General features: G+C 45.0%; 1 protein-coding gene across 1 annotated transcript in view; it reads left to right on the top strand.

Moving 5' to 3' along the window:
- Nucleotides 1-21,759, top strand: part of SUN2 (Sad1 and UNC84 domain containing 2) — a gene marked incomplete in the record, with an annotated part of 201,639 nt that overhangs the window by 92,106 nt on the left and 87,774 nt on the right. The window contains 3 exon segments of the mRNA XM_073592532.1: nt 8,131-8,208; nt 8,437-8,480; nt 10,656-10,821. Of these exon segments, the coding sequence (XP_073448633.1) occupies nt 8,131-8,208; nt 8,437-8,480; nt 10,656-10,821 (288 nt within the window).

The following is a 21,759-nucleotide window of genomic DNA, read 5'->3' as shown; positions in this document are numbered from 1 at the left end:
GCAACCCCCAGAAAGATCAGGGGCTTACGGAAAATACCCGACCCAAAGGGGCAGGGACCCCAGAAGAAAGCAACCCTTCGGTGACGGCAAAGAGTACCGGAGAAGGATAGAACACACACCACATAAACACACAAGGGATTATACAGGAAGGACACCCATACCTACCCCGCAGGACCCCCAGGGGGAATAGCACAATGAAGGGAAGGGGAGGGAAGGCGGCTGCAGCCAATACGGCTAGTAGTAATAGAATAAGCGTGAGCCCGGGCGCTATAAGGAAATATATGGTCCAAGATGGGAATAAAGGGAGTCCAGGGAAGGCTGGCGGTCCTAAATGCAAACCCCTGAACCCTTACCTAAAGTTAGTACACGAAGACAACTAGCGGAGATGGATACCAACACTTTAAGTATGGAGGCAAGGGCAGAGACCGCAGAGGCCCCCCAGGAGGACAGACAAATAGCAACAAAAAGGGAGATGGCAGAAATGTTCGCAAGACTAGAAACAATAATTAAAAGCGAGATCGGAGCAATCCGACAGGACATGGGCCATACATTAAAAAGAGTGGAAGAGTTGGAAACAACAACGGACACTCAGGGAATGGAGATAAAAGTCCTCAAACAGCAAATAGAAGAAATCCAAAGAGAACAAAGAAATCTCCGGTACAGACTGGAAGACCAGGAGAACTGTAATAGGAGGAAGAACCTGCGGATAAGAGGCTGCCCGAGATGGAAGGGGGGAAAGAAAACCTCCAAGAAATAATAGATCAAATTTTTGGAGATCGCCTAGACCCAACTGATAATAGACCTAAGATCAAGTTGGAGCGGGTCCACAGGATAAGAAAGCCAGCGGAGATCAGGGGAGATGCCCCACGAGATGTAATTGTCCGATTTCACAATTTCCAAGACAAAGAAAAGATTAAATCAAGCATAAGAACAAATCAACAAGTGAAATATGGAGAGGAAAGCCTACAGATCTTCCCAGACCTATCTGCAGAAACCCTAGCCAGGAGAAGAACTCTCAAGCCACTCCTAGTCCATCTCAAAGCAAATGACGTCCAATATTCATGGGGCTTCCCGCATGTCTGACTGCACACAAGGAGGGTCGCTCTGCGACACTTAGGTTCCCAGAAGAGACACATAAATTCTGCCAACGCTTAGAATTGCCACTGGTGGAAATTCCGGGGTGGTGGGAAAAATCCGAAACCCAAGAGAACAGGGAGGGGGACACCTGCCTGGAAGCCAGTTACCAAAATGAGGCGACCGCAAACAGGAGACACAAGATTGTAATATGATCACAAATAAAAGAAAAAAAAAAGAAAGGAGAAAAAGAAGGGAAAAAGAAAGAAAGGAGAGATACAAAAAGGAGAAAAAAAAAAAGGGGGGGGCGAAAATGGTGGGGGGAGGGCTGGGGGGTGTGGGTTTCGGGGGGGTGGCGGGGGGGAGCGGGGAGGAGGGGGGGGAGTCGGGCACTCAGGGGAAAGCGGGCAGATCCAAGGATGGTACCTCCGAGCTCAACCTCCAGGGGGAAAACCGGGGGGCCAGGAGGAGTCAGTAGGGCCACGGTTAAAAGGGCCAGGAGAAGGTCCGTTACCTCAAAAGGGGGGGAGAGGGAGGTGGGGGGGGGGGGGGGGACAAGGGGGGGATGAGGGAGGGACAGGGGTGGGAGGGGGAGGGGGGGGGAGGACAAGACCGGCATGCGTGGCACTGCTCCCCGTTCTCTAGACTTAAAAGATAGATTCAGCCTACAAGGAGGTGCGTCAATAGGATGGCTGGGATAAACTTAATCTCATACAACGTGAGGGGTATCAATTCTCCCGTGAAGTGCGCAAACATAGTGGGGGAGTTGAGGCTCCTCAAGGCAGGGGTAGTCTTCCTGCAGGAGACGCATTTCCTCGTGGGTAGGAATCAAAGAATACGCTCGAGGACTTCCCAAACTGGGAATACGGGGATTCCCCAGTTAAGAGCTCAAAAGGTATAGCGATAGGCTTTGCCAAAAATATTAGGTTTGGGTCAGATGAAAGAATGATTGACCCTGAGGGACGGTTTCTGTTTCTCAGGGGCAATCTTAACGGGGTGGAATGTACGCTGGCAAACATCTACTGCCCAAACACCAACCCAGGGGGGTACCTATTGGGCATCCTTTCAAAACTTGAAAGCTTTAAAAGGGGGAGGACCATCATTGCAGGAGATTTCAATATATGCCTTGATCCAGGGAAAGATAGTACGTCGTGTGTCCGTGGGACTGGAGGGATATGGATGAATAAACTCAAAAGGAAACTGCACCAATGCCAACTGTTAGACATTTGGAGGTTGCAACATCCGAACAACAGAGATTATTCCTACTACTCCCACGTACACTCGACGTACTCTAGATTAGATTTTTTTTTAGTGGAACATAGGTATGTAGACGAGGTAGTAGACACAAGAATAGGGTCGATTACATTTTCCGACCACGCTCCAGTAAGCCTTCTGTGGAAATCAGTTAAAGGAAACCAGCCTTCCAGTAGCTGGAGATTAAACGAGGATTTATTGCACGATAGAGATATAGACCAGCGTATCAAGGAAGGACTAGAATTTTACTTTAAAACTAATTCGGTTGAGGAAACCTCAGAAGCTGTAGTATGGGAGGCTCACAAAGTTTATATTAGAGGCATCTTAATAAAAGCGGGCTCAGAAAGGAAGAAAAAGGAGGCCAAGGAAAGATTAGCCATACAGAAAAGCATTCAGGAGCTGGAACAACGACATAAGCAAACGGGAGAAGAGGAGATTATGGTGGAATTACATAAAAAAAGAGAAGCCATGCGAGAGCTCATAGAAACAGATAACCGCAAGGTGTACAAGCGAGTTAAGAAAGAAAGATATATAGGAGGCAACAGACCCGGGAGGCTCCTGGCTAGGGTCCTAAGTAAAAAGAAAAATAATAATTATATCGATAAAATAAGAACTAAATCAGGCGAGATTGCCTATAAAGACAAAAACATCGCTAGGACTTTCCAGGAGTTCTACGGGGGACTGTATGCTATAAATAAAAAAATCAGCATTGAAGAGAGGGAAGAAAAACAAGGGAAAATTAAAAAATATCTAGAAGATAGTGGCCTGGCTAATCTTTCAGAAAGTGAACAAGCTACCTTGGAAGCCCCATACACTGAACTTGAAGTGAGGAAAGCGCTCAAAGGGTTGCAAATGGGAAAAAGTCCAGGTCCAGACGGACTGACGGTGCTTTACTAAAAAAAATACCAGGATTTCCTAATACCAAAAATGTGCTCCTATATGAATGATACTGGGGAAAAAGGAGAAATGAGAAATGAAGCTTTAGAAGCCATAATAGCGGTCATCCCAAAGGAAGGCAAAGATAACACAGTATGCTCAAGCTACAGGCCGATCTCTCTCCTAAACGTCGACACGAAAATTTATGCTAAAGTAATCGCGGATAGACTAAAACCCATAATAGAAAGGATTGTGCACCCAGATCAGGTCGGGTTCGTGTCAGGCCGACAAGGCAGGGATAATAGTATCAAGACCCTCCTGGCGGTGCAGCAGTTGAAGAAAAGTAGAGTCCCAAGTCTACTCTTGTCAATAGACGCTGAAAAAGCGTTTGATAGAGTAGACTGGGACTTCATGATGGGCACACTAGAGGAGATGGGCTTCGGGATCAAGATACGCAGAAGAATAGGGGCATTGTACTCGGGACCTACTGCTAGAATAAGAACAAATGGAGTCCTTTCAGAGCCGTTTGATATGTATAATGGGACAAGACAGGGGTGTCCGCTCTCCCCTGTCTTGTTCGTATTAGCCCTAGAGCCCCTACTAGAAAAGATCAGGCGGTGCCCGGATATTAGTGGGGTAATGATAGGTAAAGATCAATATAAACTAGCCGCATTTGCGGACGATATCCTCTTATACATATCGCGCCCAAGGATATCCCTCCCGAATATAATGTCAATCCTGTTAGAGTATGGCAAGCTTTCTAACTTTAAAATAAACCCAAATAAATCTGAAACACTAAGCTTCAACACCAGCAAAACCAGAGATCATTCATATCAGAAGCACTTCCCCTTTTTATGGGGGCAAAAAGAATTAAATTACCTAGGGATTAAGATCACAACCTCATATGAGACGCTTTTCCATGCCAACTTCATACCACTTCTTAACGAGATTAAGCAAGAACTCAGTAGAATTCACCTAGGACAATTATCTTGGGGAGGGAGAATAAACATATATAAAATGGTAGTATTACCAAAAATTACCTATATAATGCAAATGTTGCCAGTGGCACTTCCACAGGCATATCTAAGAAAACTGCAATCAATTTTTTTAAGGTTTATCTGGAGAGGAAAAGCACCACGTTTAAAATTTACACAATTGACAAAAACGAAAGGTAATGGGGGATGGGGAGCACCAGATGTGTGTAAATACTATGAAGCTATAGCTCTAGCCAGAGTAATTGATTGGGCAAAAAATAAAGCAGATAAACACTGGGTGAAAATGGAGAGGGAGATTAGCAATGCTAGGTTGAATAGAATAATTTGGATACCCCCACATTTAAGGGAATTTAGTTCTGAAACGCACGAGATCACTAAACACGCACTAAAGATATGGGACAAGGTTCACAAGAGGGAGCACTGGGGATACAATTCCCCTCTAATGTCACTTAAGGACTCAGCATACTTCGCACCAGGGAGAGGGGAGTGATTTGGGAGATGGCTATTAGATGAAAACATACAGTTAAAGGACGTCATGCATCAGAACAAAATATGCACATATCAGGAGTTAAAGGAAAAAAAAAGTTTGCTGGTAATAAATACTTGGCGGTACAGCCAATTGAGTCAGTTTATTAGATCCCTCCCACAACCAACTAGATCAAAGGAAAACCTACGTCCACTAGAGAAAATGTGCCTGGGTAAAGACAGGAAGGGGGGGTTCTCCCAGACATATAGATTATTGATAGGTCTAGGGAACACAGAAACCCCCTCTTTCATAAAGAAGTGGGAGAAGGAGTTAGGGAGGGAGCTTACTCCCCTAGAGGGGTCATTGATCCTAAGCAGAGCAGCAGTTACATCAGTCAATAGTAAAATCCTGGAGTTAAACTACAGATGCCTAACCAGGATGTATTTGACCCCAGATCGATTAAACAAATTTCATAACGGACCCCCACAATATTGCTGGAGGGGGTGCAAGGAATTAGGATCAATGACCCACATCTGGTGGCAATGCCCGATAATAAAAATATTTTGGACAGAAGTGAGGGGTTTTATTAAAGATATAACAGGGATCAGTATACCAGATGACCCCTGGGTTTGCCTATTTCACCTGAGTGAAATGTCTAATAAAGCCTATCTGAGAACGCTACTGCCGCATCTTTTGGATGCGGCCAAAAGCTTGATACCCAAATATTGGAGAAGAACAGAAAGACCCGCAATGAAGGATTGGCTAGAGAAAATCAATGAAATACATAACCTAGATTACTTAAGGTACAGTGAGGGCATGAAAATGGGCGCTTTTGAGATAAAATGGAAAAGGTGGGAGGAGTTTAAAACATCCCTGAGAGCGGCCGAAATATGGACAGCCTAGGTAGGAGGACAAAGAGACCCAGAGATCAACAGCTAAATGACCCCGAAGGCTGAAACAGAGATGGATTTGAAGAAGATGGGGAGAGAGGAAGGGGGGCAGGAGGGGACGCACGACCTTGGGGGGGGTTAGGGGGGAAGGGGGAGGGATGGAGAGAAATGTATAAAGGTAAAATGTATAAATATAACGTAAACAAGCTTTATAAGGGAAAAAAAAAAAAAAAAGGTACAATCAGCATTACCACGATGATGAGAAGCAGGAATGGGAAGAAGTTGGAAGCATTGATAACTGAAAAACGATTCCCAGACAAATAATCTTGCTGAGTGGAAAAAAGAAAAAAAAAAAAAAAAATAGAAAAAAAAAAAAATTAACAAAATGGAAAGTAAATGAACAGAAGAGAAATCAAGTCAAATCAATATTTGGTGTGACCACTATTTATTTTTCTTCAAAACAGCATAAATTTTAAGTACACTTGCACACTGTTTACACTTGCACACTGTTTTTGAAGGAACCCAGCAGCTAGGTTGTTCGAAACATCTTGGAGAACTAACCACAGATACTCAAATCCTTCTGTCTCTTCATGTAATCCTAGACATACTGGATAATGTTGAGTTCAGTGCTCAGTGGGGGCCAAATCATCACTTCTAGGACTCCTTGTTCTTATTTACACTGAAGATATTTCTTAACCGATTCAGCCCCGGAAGATTTTACCCCCTTCCTGACCAGAGCACTTTCTGCGATTCGGCACTGCGTCACTTTAACTGACAAGTGCGTGGTCGTGCGACGTTGCACCCAAACAAAATTGATGTCCTTTTTTCCCCACTAATAGAGCTTTATTTTGGTGGTATTTGATCACCTCTGCGGTTTTTATTTTTTTGCGCTATAAACAAAAAAAAAGCGACAATTTTGAAAAAAACGCAATATTTCTAACTTTTTGCTATAATAAATATCCCCCAAAAATATATATATAAAAAAAAAAATGTTTTCCTTAGTTTAGGCCGATATGTATTTTTCTACATATTTTTGGTAAAAAAATCACAATAAGCGTATATTGATTGGTTTGCGCAAAAGTTATAGCATCTACAAAATAGGGGATAGATTTATAGCATTTTTATTATTACTTTTTTTTTTGACTAGTAATGGCGGCGATCTGCGATTTATTTATTTCTTTTTTTTTTGGCGGACATGTCGGACAATTTTGACACATTTTTGGGACCATTGGCATTAATCAGAAAAATGCATTGATTACTGTAAAAATGTCACTGGCAGTGAAGGGGTTAACACTAGGGGGCAGTGAAGGGGTTAATTTTGTCTTAGTGTGTGTTCTAACTGAAGGGGGTCGGGACTGTGCAGAAAAGATAACAGATCGCTGATCATACTCTATATGAACAGACGATCTGTCACTTCTCCCCTCAGAGGACCGGAAACTGTGTGTTTACTCACACAGTTCCGGGTTCTCCGTGTCTCAGCGGCGATCGTGGGAGCCCGGCGGTGATCGGGGGGGGGGGGGGGGCGCGCCCCCTAGTGGCCACAAGGCGAAAGTGACATTGTTTCGCCCAGCCGTGCCATTTTTCCACGTCGGAGGTATATGGCTTTTTGTCAGCAATTCTATCATGAAAACCACTTCTGGCCAGACTTCTTTGGACAGTAGCTGGGTGTACCTGGGTCCTAATGGTTTCCACCAGTTCTGTGCTAATAGCACTGCTGGACATCTTCTGATGTCAAAGGGAAGTAGAAGTAAGCATAATGTGTCTTTCATCTGCTGCATTAAATTTTCTTGGCTGACCACTGTGTCTACAGTCCTCAACGTTGCCCGTTTATTTGTGCTTCTTCAAAAAAGCTTAAACAGCACATCTTTGAAACCCCAGTATGCTTTGAAATCTTTGCCTGGGAGAGACCTTGCTGATGCAGTATAGCTACCTTGTGTCTTTTTGCTGAGACAGGCATGAGACTGCAGGCTTGGCTGGCTTAAATCAGGCTTGGTCTCCCCCCAGAGACTGGCTACAACAATCACCTTGCAGGTGGACAGGCAGACAGGGAGAATGCATCACAGCTAAAACCAGGATGCTGGAATGAGACCAGCAGCTGTCATGGAACAGGAATGTTTACGCGCTGCTGACACATAGTAGCAGAGTTTGGCTGTTCCTCACCCAGTTTTAAGCCTCTTACACAGCTGTTTCTGTTTCAGTTATTGACTGTGCTTCAACCCACATATGAAATCAATGATCATTAACACCTGTTTGGCATAATTGGTTCATCATACACCTATTTCTAATCCTACAAAATCCCTGACTTTGTGCAAGGGTACAAAGTGTGCTAGTGTAGAAATGCTGGTTTGAGGCCATAGGATAGTCCACAGGAAATATTGATTTAATTTAGATTTTTCTTCTGTTCTCTTAGTTTGTATTTTGGAAATTGATAAAAATAAACAATTAATAAATATATTTTTGAAAGCATTCTTACTTTGCAGTACTTCACACCTGCCTAAAACTTTTGCACAGTACTGTACATGCAAAGAATGGTGACTAAATAATGCAATTTCACTGTACAATTTCATTGTTCTAGACTGCATTGATAGGACTGAGACAGGAGCAACAAGATCATCTGGAGGACATTCTTCAAAAAATGCTTCAAATGTCTAAGGTGAGGCGAACACTGGGGGGGAAAAAAAGCTGTGTCTTTATGTTTTAGCATGATAATGTACTGATGAGGAAAAACACAGGGAGATGAGGTATGGCAGTACTGAAATCTGCACAGTATGCAATACTTTCAGGTCAGGCTTGGAATTAATCCATTTGAGATGGACAGTTGTGGTGATATATACATTTGTATATATTTTCACTGAAAACAGATTGTCATTTCTTTCCACAGGATGTAGAAGACCAGATTTTGCAGCTCAGGGCAGAGGTTAAAAGGTAAATGTCAGTGGATGGTTGGATTCTTGTGGTGCTGCAGAATAGTCATATCTATTGTTTTCAAAATAATACAGCGCTTACAGTTTGTGATAATATAAAAATCATTCCTATGACAAAAAACAATTGCTAAAACAGTGTCTTTTTATAAAGTGCTCGGTTCTCCAAAATGATTTAGAAGGTGCTGAAGTGCTTCTAGTAAACATGCTGTGCCGTGTGCCACACCCCCTCTCGTATCCCCACTCACCAGAAAAAATGGACACTCAGCTTTGCAGTCTGGGGCACAAGTGTTACTGGTGTGAGAAAGATGGTACTCTGGAACGCCTTAATGGAATCTCCAAATAAAGGTTTCAGGGGTAGCTGAGATATCCACCCGGCTTGACAAAACAAATAAAAGCTCATAGTGAAGTACTGTATAAAAGTGTTTATTTGCACGATCATAAGCAACACTTACAGGATGGCAGATAAAAACGAGCATGGGACAGAGAGTGGGGCTCTTAGAGGTTCGCCGCGACTCGGCGTGCGTTCCATGGCTTCCTAACCAACGACCGAGTGGCATCGTCGGTTAGGAAACCGGAAATGCGTCAACGCGTTTCACCTCTCCTCCAGGGCGTCCTCAAGTAAAATTATAAGTCACAGCCGATGTGAAAGTAGAAAAAAAATCCCTTTAAATAAAATCAAAACCCTGGAAGTGGGAGGGACAGCAAGCTCCACCTTCCCTCTCACCTCCTGGGCCATAGCAGAGCGCACAGCAGGGTTTAGAACTCTCGGCAGCCCTATAGAAGCCAGAGTCAGAAGTGTTCGGAAGCATGTTTAAGGGGTTCTGTAGGTTTCTGTTACAATAATCTTCACCTGTGTATGTCCATAGGAAGTGTGCGGCGGAATAATCACCCCTCACTTCCGGTACAGTGCAGTGAACTGAGGGCACCAGGCCTCTTCACAAAGCCTGCAGTCTGATATTAAGCCCTGTCCAAAGCCTGATACCAGTTCTTTCCCACATACTGTGACCACAGCCTGTCATTCCAGCTCTTTGTCTCTCACAATTTCCCTTTGCCAGAAAGGGGGAGTGACAGCCTTCTCTTCAATGTACAGGGGAATGGGTCGGCACTCCCCCTGACTTCAGAGGCCTTTATACTGTGCACCTAGCCAGCTGACTCTATGCACATTAACATATAGCAAAGCATCTATATTCTAGAGATAAATGCTTTGCTAAATATTTATGTGAATTGAGCCATCTGACCTAATTCACAGATTGATAGGATTTCTTTTCCCACTGCTGTCAAGACCCCATGACTGCCGCTGCAAGACCCTACTCACTGCCACCGCACCTGACAAGCAAGACCCCGCTTACCACCACTACACCTTATTGCTTTCTACATTGCTGCGCATTTAACTTACTAACAAACGCACTGCATGCACATTTGCCAAAATGTACTCTTCTGCACTCTGCAACTAGGTGCCTTCTGCATGCAATGATGTGCTTTTCTGCTTCTTTGCATTCACCAACACCACACATCCATGAATTTTTGCACTAGCTGACAACGCAGCTACATGCACATTTACACTTAAAGGTATTGCACCAGTATGTGCTTCTACACTTGCTGACATCGTACTAAGCATGACCTTTTGTACTTGGCAACACTGACAAGTACATTTGCAGTTGCCAATACCACACCAGCATGTACTTCTGCACTAGGCAACACTGCTATGGTACACCTTTTTGGACTTCTAATGCAATGCACAATTTTTTGCAATTGACACCTGAATGACATGCTCTTTTGCATTCGTCAGTACCACTGTGATGTGCACCAATTTATTTTGCTAACATTTTTGTGCATTTTGGCACTTATTGGGATGGATTTACTAAAGGCAAATAGACTGTGCACTCTGCAAATGCAGTTGCTCCAGAGCTTAGTAAATGAGGGGAAGCACTACTGACTTCCATCATCCGATCATGTGCAAGCAAAAATGCTTCTTTTTTTTTTTTTCTTGCATGTGATTGGGTATAAGTGCACAATCTGTTTGCCTTTAGTAAATCCACCCCATTGACACCGCAACAATGCACACTTTTGCACTTGACAGCACCAACATGCATGTCAGTATTCATCCTGTTAAAACAAGCACACTTTTACTAGTCTTGGTATTAAGATGCAAACTTAATTGTTCTTTTCTTTGCAGCCCACCTCAGGAAAGTTTAAGGGACATTTTCCTGCAAGACTTGGGAAAACTGGAGACAAAACTCCTACATCTCCAGCAAGAGTTGGAAGCTGTTAGAAAGACCCAGGGTGATGTTTCTCAGCAAATGGCAGCCATTCCTGGCAAGATAAAAGGAGTCAGGGATGAGGTGATATATTGGCATTTTTCCTTTTGCAATTTTTTTAAAAGTTGTAATTCATGAGCACACCAACTGAATTAATTATTAAGACTACCTGTATGTAGACATTGCAATGATTATTAGTAATTGCAGATTTTATATCAAATATCAATAGTAATATACAGTATCTCACAAAAGTGAGTACACCCCTCACATTTTTGTAACTATGTTATTATATCTTTTCATGTAACAACACTCGGGCCGTCTTAATAGCATCATGGGCTCCTGGGCAGTAATGCTCTGGGGCCTCTACAATGGAGACAGCGCAGGTAAACAGACATCAAGTAGGTAGGAGGCAGACAAGCGGAGCTTCCACTTTTGGGTGGAGCTCCGCATTAACTACATGAACAATCATTCTGTACAGCAAAGAAACAGTGGGAAAATACTACATACATACAAGTAACAAAACTGTCCTGTGCATATAATATATCTGCTAGATTGATTCCTCCCCAGCACTTTGACCCCTCTACACCCCAGATATCCCCCCAGCACTATGACCCCTCTACACCCCAGATATCCCCCCAGCACTCTGACTCCTCTACATCCCAGCATCCCCCATGCAGCTGGGGCCCCTGGGCAGTGCCCAGGTGTGCCCACTCATTAAGACAGCCCTGACAACACTGAAAAAATAATACTTTGCTACAATGTAAAGTAGTGAGTGTACAGCTTGTATAACACACAGCCATTAATGTCTAAACTGCTGGCAACAAAAGTGAGTACAGCCCTAAGTGAAAATGTCCAAATTGGGCCCAATTAGCCATTTTCCCCCCTCAGTGTCATGTGATTCGTTCATGTTACTAGGTCTTGGGTATGAATGGGGAGTAGGTGTGTTAAATTTGGTGTTATCATTCTCACTCTCTCATACTGGCCTCATGGCAAAGAACTCTCTGATGATCTGAAAAAAAGAATTGTTGCTTTACATAAAGATGGCCTAGGCTTTAGGAAGATTGCCAAGACCCTGAAACTGAGCTGCAGCATGGTGGCCAAGACCATACAGCAGTTTAACAGGACAGGTTACACTCAGAACAGGCCTCGCCATGGTCGACCAAAGAAGTTGAGAGCACATGCTCAGCATAATATCCAAAGGTTGTCTTTGGGAAAAAGACGTATGAGTGCTGCCAGCATTGCTGCAGAGGTTGAAGGGGTGGGGGGTCAGCCGGTCAGTGCTCAAACCATTCGCCACACACAGAATGAAATTGGTCTGCATGGCTATCATCCCAGAATGAAGCCTCTTCTAAAGATGATGCACAAGAAAGCCCGCTAATAGTTTGCTGAAGACAAGCAGACTAAGGACATGGATTAAGTCAAGGTAATTACCGCTCCAGGTGGTATCGCTTGTGTTCACACCGTCCTAGTGTGTAGGAGATGAAGGGTGCTGGCTCAGCAAAGTCAAATGGCAGAAAATGGAAAAAAGACGTCCGCACTCCAAAATAATGCCTTTATTAAATAAAGCTTAATCCATGCATCAATCAGAGACACAGATCCAGATGATAGTTGACACGTTTGCACCGTTAATGGCGCTTAATCATAGCTGTAGGAATACCGATCGCAATCCATCTTTTATACACAACAAAATGATATATGGTGGTCACCTGACCAATTGTATCTAATCCAGATAGCGATCAGCTGTGGTCCTGCAAAAACCTTTCACACATGTGGGGGAGGAGTAATCACGGAGGCGATCAAGGCAACCAATATATTAAATAATTTCAACCCATGAAAGAAAAGGGAACTAAATAATAAACATTTTTTGGAGTGACCTTTATAAATTCAGGGTTCGATTAGTGGGCTGCAACAGATCGCTCTCCTTGGTACTCCATACATATAATATATTTCTAAATCAAATACATAACATACGATATTCATGTGTCTGCCAAATACCCAATAAAACCATTAAGTGAGGTATAAACATCGATAAATGTGCAAAACAAAACATGTAATATAAAAAAATGTGTAATGCCCCGTACACACGGTCAGACATTGATCGGACATTCCGACAACAAAATCCATGGATTTTTTCCGACGGATGTTGGCTCAAACTTGTCTTGCATACACACGGTCACACAAAGTTGTCGGAAAATCTGATCGTTCTAAACGCGGTGACGTAAACCACGTACGTTGGGACTATAAACGGGGCAGTAGCCAATAGCTTTCGTCTCTTAATTTATTCTGAGCATGCGTGGCACTTTGTGCGTCGGATTTCTGTACACACGATCGGAATTTCCTTCTCGTTTGCAGAGTGTTCTGAATCTATCGCCCCCTGTAATGGGTGTGGTAATTCTCTCTATGCCCTGTATACCCAAACCTGAAGTATCCTTGTCTGGCGACATTGGTAGAATGATTTCTATCGATGTCATACAGATGATCATAAGGACGGTCTCTCAACCGTCGGGTAGTCCGTCCTACATATTGGATATTGCATAAACTGCAAGTGATGACATAAATTAGGAGTTTGGTGTTACAGTTAATGAATGAAGAAATTTTGAGTATTTTACCAGTCGCAGCAGAACAGACCGTATCGCCCATTTTAATGAAGTAGCAATAGGTACATGTTCTGCTACCACATCCGAAGGTGCCTTTAAACTGTAGCCAGTGGGTTCCAGGACTAGTGCTGGTGTATAGACTGGGCGATAGGCATCTTTGGGAGCTCTGCGAGATACTGTTTTAATGCCGCCTGTCAGGATTCGAGCATATATGGGATCATTAAATAGTACAGGAATGTACCTGTTAATGATGTTCTTGATTCGATTAAATTCCACACTGAAGGGTGTTGAGAACACAGGGGGGGCACTGGCATTAGAAGAGAACTCTTTTCTATTGACAGCTCTAAAAGAGCCACTGTCTGATATTAGTTGAGAACGTGGGGTGTTCTCAGCAATCCTAAAGGCTCTGAAAATCATAGATTTAGAGTAACCTCGGTCCTCAAATCTAGTTGCCATTTCCCCTGCTTCCTTTATAAAATCAGAATCCTTGCTACAGATACGTCTTAGCCTGAGAAATTGGCCGACCAGGATCCCTCTTATTGTATGTTTTGGGTGGCCTGAATCGGCTCTCAACAAGGCATTGCCTGCAGTGGGTTTTCTAAACAAATTAGAGGTCACCTCGCTGTCGCTGGCCCGCAACTCAACATCCAGAAACTCGATGGACCTAGGGCTGTGATGCCCTGTGAATCGTAAATTCAAATCATTTTCATTTAAATAGTCCAACCAAGTTTCCATGTTGAATTGCTCGTCGGTGACAACGAACAACAAATCGTCTATGAAGCGACAATAAAATATAGTATCTTTGTGGCGGGGGGCTATTTGATCCAAAAATACGATCCCTCTGCTATCATCCCATGTACAGATTGGCCAATGATGGAGAAAATTTGTCTCCCATCGAGGCACCGCATGTCTGGAGATAAAATTCACCATCAAACATAAAAAGTTGTGTGTGAGCACAAATTCAATGTTCAATAAAATAAACTCCTGTAGCAAAAGCGAAAACCAACCTGATCTTTTGAGAAAGAATAAAACCGCTTGTATGCCCAGGAAATGTGGGATGAATGAGTAGAGACTGGAGACATCACATGTAACCCAATTGTAATTGGGCTTCCATGTGAGGTCTTTCAATTTTATCAAAAGGTGTGTGGTGTCTGAGAAATCCCGGTAGATCACTAACCAGAGGTTATAATTGATCATCTACCCATTGGCCCAAGCGTTCGCTCAGTGATCCAATACCTGCAACAGTTGGTCTACCAAAAAGGGGATGATGGGACTGTGACGACATAAGGGGCGGGGTCACTGGGTAACATCGCCTGGTGGCCACGCCCCATGCCTATATAATTGGTAGCGGACCTCGCTCACGGCATTACAGCGAGAAGGAGCGTCGTGTCAACATCTCAGGAAGAGAAGAGGAAAGAAGACCTCTCGGGAGACCTTGCTCCTCCGCTAGCAAAAGAGCAGAAGATAGCGGAGGAGCCCGGCAGAAGGAAGAAGGCACCGGAGAAGAATCAGAGAGCACGGAGACGACACCAGAGAGAGGGAGAAGACCCCTGAAGTCGGAAGAAGACCACCGAAGTCAGAAGAAGACCCCCGGAGCTGCCTAATAAATCACTTTAAAAACCTGTCTACTGTGTTTTTTTTAATTGACACTTTTTTCATTCACATAGGGTGGGGGGCTGGGATCTGGGGGCCCCCTTATTAAAGGGGGCTCCCAGATTCTGATAAGCCCCCCGCCCGCAGACCCCGACAACCAACGGCCAGGGTTGTCAGGAAGTGGCCCTTGTTCTCATCAACTTGGGGACGAGGTGCTTTGGGGTGGGGGGGCCAGCAGGGCGCCCCCCTTGCCTCAAAGCACCAACCCCCTCATGTTGAGGGCATGCGGCCTGGTACGGTTCAGGAGGGGGGGGGCACTCGCCGGGGACCAGGGTCTGGTATGGATTTTGGGGGGCCCCCACACCGTTTTTTCGGCGTAGGGGGTTCCCATTAAAATCCATACCAGACCGAAGGGCCTGGTATGCTCTTGGAGGGGGAACCCATGCCATTTTTTTATTTAAAATTTGGCGTGGAGTTCCCCCTCAAGATTCATACCAAACAGTGTTGGGCATTGGCGGGGGTTCAATAGTCGGTACCCTGTCGGGTTGCTATGGAAATGGCAAACCACAGCTAAAGGCAACCGCAGCTAATCGCACTGTACAAATGCAGTACAAATGCAGCTGATCGCAGTGCCTGGAATCTTGAATTTCACAGAAAAGAAAACATGCTTTTAACTGCGGCAGAATAGCCGTCCGTGTGAAAGGCGCCTAATAAAGTCCCAAACAAAGTGTTTAGTAGGACAAAAATTAAGTCTTTTGCGTAGGAGAGAAATCTCAGAGTCATCTAGCGGTCTTTGATAAATTTAGAACATTAGTCTTTAACGCTGTGTTTGACCCTGTAATGAATAACGGGGATTTTTTATGCTCGTGTTTCTTTTCTCTTCGTCTTGTTTTCCTGCTTTCTTCTTTTTCTTTTTTGCTGGACTTGTGAGGTTTTCTCTGGGTGTTGACATTCTGGCCATACAATGGACGATCACCACCGATCTGTGAATTAGTGGGTTCCGGGGATGTATCTGAGGCTGTGATAACCATGGTGTTTTTTCTTTTTTGTTTTTAATTACATTTTTTCCAGTTTATTTAGCCTGATGCCGAGGCAATTGTCCAATTCCAAAAAACTGCTATATTTTGCCCCCCATTACCATCTATTTAGTTTCATTTTACCTTGTATAAACAGTTCCTTTTCTCCCTCACATAGCTAGGTACCATATAGTCATTTCACTTCACTTTGTTCTATTGTTATAACACACTAGGAGTATATTAACAATAACATCTTGAAGTGACATTAAATATTCTGATTTTACACAAAAACTAAACATCCGGAGTTATATGGACACATAGATTATGGGGGGCCTTACATGGCATGTAGTTGTTGAGGATCAATATGCTCTCATTCCACACATAATATAAAACAGTTATGTTCCTGACCTGCCTTTTCTATCATGCAAGGGTCCCCATTTACATATGTGTATACATCCGTGTGTGTGTCTATTATCGCCCTATTTCATGGGTGAAGCATTTTGCTTTGTTTTGCTTTCGTCTTGAATATCGCACATCGATATTTAGCCACATACACGGAATGATATGTATATCCACATTTTTAGAATCTTCAAACACATTTTTTTTATATTGCATGTTTTTTGTTTTGCACATTTATTTTTTTTACATGAACAGACTGTTCTTTTATTGAGAAAAATATAGGTGTGATACATTTTATGAAGTACAATATGAAAGAAGCTAAAATTATATGTAGGGCAGGGCTTGACAAATCCCAGGCGCCAAGTCGCCGTTGCGACCAGAAATTGTGCCCTGGCGCCTGGGCTTTTGTCAGTGACAGGTGCCTCTGCTACAGGGCGGGCTGTGGGGTCTTGGCCGGGAAAGTGGAGGCGCCTCGCGGGCCTCGTACGCCCTCCAGACACAGAGCACTGTCTGGTACCGTGATTAGTGGCGGTAGTGGGGATGGAGCAGGAAGAGAGCGGCGCAGCAGCCGCTGACATGGCGAGAGGTTCCTCCTCCCTTCTCCACACGCTGTTGGCAGAGCAGCGTCGTGGTGTGTGAAACTGTATGGAGAGAGAGAGAAGCTGTCAAAATTGAGGTTGGATGTCGGGGGTGGGCGGGACACAGCTATCCAACACCAGCCAATGGGATGGGGCCTTGGCGGCCACTACATGTATGTGACCCCGCCCCTTTCTTAAACAGCCCATTCATTGGCTGGATAGCTGCTGGGTCCTGCCCTCCCCAGGCCCCGCCCACCTCCAACATCACGCTGAATTTGTCAGCTCCTCTCTCTCTCCATACAGAGAGCATTCAGTTTCACACAGTTACACTATCGGCTGTGAAACCTGCCATTGCCATCCAGTGCCACCTGCCAGTGCCAACCAGTGCCACCTGCCAATACCAACCAGTGCCACCTGCCAATGCCAATAAGTGCCATCTGCCAGTGCCACCTGCCAGTGCCATCCAGTGCCACCTGCCAGTGCCACCTGCCAGTGCCAATCAGTGCCTACCAGTGCCACCTCAGTGCTGCCCATCAGTGCCACCTCAGTGCTGCCCATCAGTGCCACCTCAGTGCTGCCCATCAGTGCGACATGTTAGTGCTGCCCATCAGTTAGACATGTTAGTGCTGCCTATCAGTGCCCATTAGTGCTACCTGCCAGTGCCACCTCAGTGTTGCCTATCAGTGCCACCTCAGTGCTGCCTATCAGTACCACCTGTCAGTTCTCATCAGTGGTACCTCAGTGCTGCCTATTGGTGCCCATCAGTGCCACCTTTCAGTGCCCATCAGTTCCAACCTCAATGCCGCCTCATCAGTGCAGCCCAACAGTGCTCATCAGTGCCCATTAGTGCAGGCTATCAGAGCACATCAGTGAAGGAGAAAAAAACTTATTTGCAAAATCTTATAACAAACAAAACAAAAGTTATTTTTTTAAAGTTCTTTATTAAATATTTGTTCTTTTTTCGCTTGGCATCAGGCATGAGCAATTCTTATTGCCCGATACCCCAGACATGCAGTTCTCGGTGTTGGGCAGAGGATTTAAAAAACTGGCTCATAACTTTTTCAGCTGGCTCCTAGATTCTAAGCAAATTTGTCAAGCCCTGATGTAGGTATCATACAAAAGCTGAGCATCATATATACAGGTTTGTGTATTATCAACATAACGTACAAGTCTAAGCATCCTCCAGAAGAAGTAATAGAATTAACACGAGAGGGCTCGGCTACACCCTGAGTATAAACCTACTAGCAGATATCTGTGCCCACTATGCAGTCCAGGGTTGCCAGATTCTCATATTTTTCAGGACAATTCCTGCATATGTAGGTTAACTTGTACATGGGAAGAGCTGAGGTTATAGCCTGCTCCCAAGAACCCACGGGGGGGATCGGGAATTCCATTTAAGTATGATTTCTCTTCTAGCTTAATATAATAGAAAACATATAAGTATTTTGGTGTATCTGGGTCTTTGGTCGTCATCATGAATGCTTAGGAGCAACAGTCCAGGGGTGACCAGCTGAAGACGAAAGTTTATAGGTTCAACCACCTGCATCCAGAACCGGGCCACTCTAGGACAGCTCCAGAACATATGCATATATGTACCTTTCTCTCCACCACATCTAGTGCAATTAGCAGATCTTTTTGGGTATATGCTATGTAACCTCTGGGGTGTAAAATAAACTATGTGCAAGAATTTGACTTGGATCAGCCTGTCCCTAGATGAAATTAATGTCTGGGCACTTTCTCCAAGACAATCATCCCAGTCCTTCCTGTCTAAGTCTGGAATGTCGGTCTTCCACTTTTCCCAAAGGTGTTCCATCCTGGGGGAGTGACATCCCAATAGATCAAAATACAGTGTGGACAAGGGTTTAGATAATTGTTCTAGGGCCAATCTACCTTCTATCAGATCCATGTCTAGCTTCAGGATAGTAGGGAACTGAGCTCTTATGGCATGATGCAGCTGGAGGTACCTGAATGTCATTCAGCCAGGTAGACGGAATCGGGTCCTGAGTTCTGTTAGTGAGAGCAGTCTGTCGGCCATTAGAATATCCCCCAAAATCTTTATCCCATACCTAGCCCAGATCTGAGGGTCAGGGATGGTACGGAGATGTGGGAGATTGGGATTGCCCCATAGCGGGGTGAATGGAGACCATATATTGGGGCAAGTAAATCTAAATCTAGTCCTTGAAGCAGCCCATACCCTGAGTGTAGTCTTAGTGGACTGAGGTAACGCACCATATGCTCGGGGCCCCCGGTAAATCAAATTCCCCAGTTCCTGAAGAGAGCCTAAGATTGCTGCCTCTAGACAGATCGCCACATTTGCTCGTGACCGCACTAACCACCATTGGACAGTGACCAGCACTGCCGCCCAGAAATACACACGCATATCTGGGAGTGCCAGGCCTCCACATCTTACCGGAAGAACCAGGGTATGTTTTGCTATCCTAGGAAGTGCCCCTCCCAATATAAAGCTACCCATACATTTCTCCACCTCCTTAAAGAACAGGTTGGTCATCCAGGTTGGGGAATTACAAAAAAACGTAAAGAAATTTGGGAAGGAAGATCATTTTCAAGAGGTTAATTCTTCCCATAAGATTCAGGGGTAGTGAGGACCATGCCATACATTTCTCCTTAAGATGGGTAAGTATAGGAGTTATGTTAAGATCAGAGTAGCTGGCCGGATCTCTTCTAACCTGGATGCCGAAGTATTTAAACTGTTCTGCCCACACCAACTGGTTGTCTGGGGCATTAGTGCGTGTTAGGGGATCAAGAGGGAAAAGAATTAACTTGTCCCAGTTGATGCGCACTCCCGAGTAATGTCCAAATTCATTAAACATGTCTAGGGCCGCCGCAAGAGAGTCATCCGCATCGTGTAAGTAAAGCAGCACGTCATCCGCGTATAGGGAGAGCTTCTCTTCCAGCGGACCCACCTTGAGTCCTTTAACCACGGCAGACTCCCTAATAAGTATCGCCAGTGGCTCCAAGGCCAGGGCGAAGAGGGAGGGGGAAAGTGGGCACCCCTGCCTTGTACCCCAATGGAAAGGACTCAGATAATCTATCATTGGTACGGATTTGGGCTCTGGGGGAGCTATAGAGCATTTTAAGCCAGTGAATGAAATGAGGACCGAACCCAAACCTATCCATTACCTTTCACAGAAATTTCCATTCGACCGAGTCAAAAACCTTCTCGACGTCAAGGGAAGCTATGACTCTGCTACCACTGTTGGTGTGGGTGACCGAGAGGTTCAGAAAGAGGCGTCGGAGGTTAATGTCGGTACCCTTACCCGGTATGAAGCCGGTTTGGTCGACATGAAATATGTCTTCCAGGACCGCTGAAAGTCGATTTGCAAGTACCTTGGCTAAGATCTTTGCATCGACGTTGAGAAGGGATGTCGGCTTGTACGAGGAGCAGTCCTCAGGATTCCTACCAGGCTTGAGCACCACAACCGCCTCTGACATGGAGTCCGGCAGTTCTCCCAGGAGTAGAAATTGTTAAAAAAGGGATGTAAGCCTAGGGGCAAGCAGGTCTAAATACTGTGTATAGAATTCTACAGGTAACCCATCTACCCCAGGTGTTTTGCCCGGCTTAAGTTGGGTCATGCCCTTCTGAACCTCCTCGAGAGTTATTTCCTGGTCAAGGTCAGCACGCGTCTCGTCATCAAGCCTAGGGAGGTTAATTCTGTCAAGGTAGGAGTGCAGGTCAGTTGGTAAAGTAGAGTTGTTTATAGTAAAGGAGAAAGCGGTCATTGATTTCAGAGGGTGTGTGCAGTATGGTGCCCGTCTGGTCCCTAACTCCACTAATAGTAGTCACTGCAAATTGACCCTTTCCCAACCAAGCCAGCATCTTGCCATTTTTGTTTCCAAATTCGAAAATGCTCTGGGCTAGGTGTTGACGGGATTTGTGTGTTGCGTCTATCCTTAGCAGGCATAGCTGCTGCGGTGCAAATTGCCATGCCCCATATGCAGTGGGATTTGGGTTAGCCACGTATGCTGCCTCTTTTTGGTCAGCTTCCCTCTCAAGCTCAGTAAGCGATTGTGCAGAGGCTTTGCGTGCAGCAGCAATGCAGGAGATATAGGCCCCCCGAACCCAGGCCTTAAAGTCATCCCACTTGACCTCAGGGGCAGCAGATTCTGCATTAGCAAACCAGTAATGACAGACACCCTCCTGAATATGTTCCTGTATAGTAGGATCCTCAATCCAAAATCTGGACAGACGCCACATCCGCACCCCCTGCGCCCCGGCCACCAACCCAATCCGCAGCGGAGCATGGTCCGAGACCCCCCTTGGGAGCATACTGGTCTCAGTGATCCGGCGCATCATGGATCGGGAGGCGAGGGCTAAGTCAATGCGTGAGAACGCCTGGAAGGATGCTGAATGGCAGGAGAAACCTCTGTCCTAAGGATTGTAGTAACGCCATACATCCACCAGGTCGAACGCACCCATTCACTGGACCAAGCCAGGGGCTCACCGAGAGGCGGAGGGGAGTCTGTCCAGATCAGGGGACGGGGTCATATTAAAATCTCCTATAATCAGAACATCATCAACACCATATGTGAGCACTTTCTGCATTATGACTTCAGGGACTGAAACATCAGCAGAAGGGGGCAAATATAAACCCACCAGGAGCAAGGGATTACTAGATACAAAGGTATGCATTATTATGAAACGACCCCCTGGGTCTGTTTATAGATCAATAAGCTGGAAAGGGAGCCTCCTATGAACTAGGATACTGACCCCCCTAGAGTAGCTGGAGTGCGTGGCATGGTAGTGTGCTCCAACCCATGCCTTCTTAAGACCCAGGATCCAAGATCCCACCAAGTTGGTCTCCTGAAGGACGACTAGCT

This window comes from Aquarana catesbeiana, linkage group LG07, assembly GCF_042186555.1.
Source record: "Aquarana catesbeiana isolate 2022-GZ linkage group LG07, ASM4218655v1, whole genome shotgun sequence".
Classification (NCBI taxonomy): Eukaryota; Metazoa; Chordata; class Amphibia; order Anura; family Ranidae; genus Aquarana; species Aquarana catesbeiana.
This window is presented reverse-complemented; position numbering and strand designations above follow the sequence as displayed.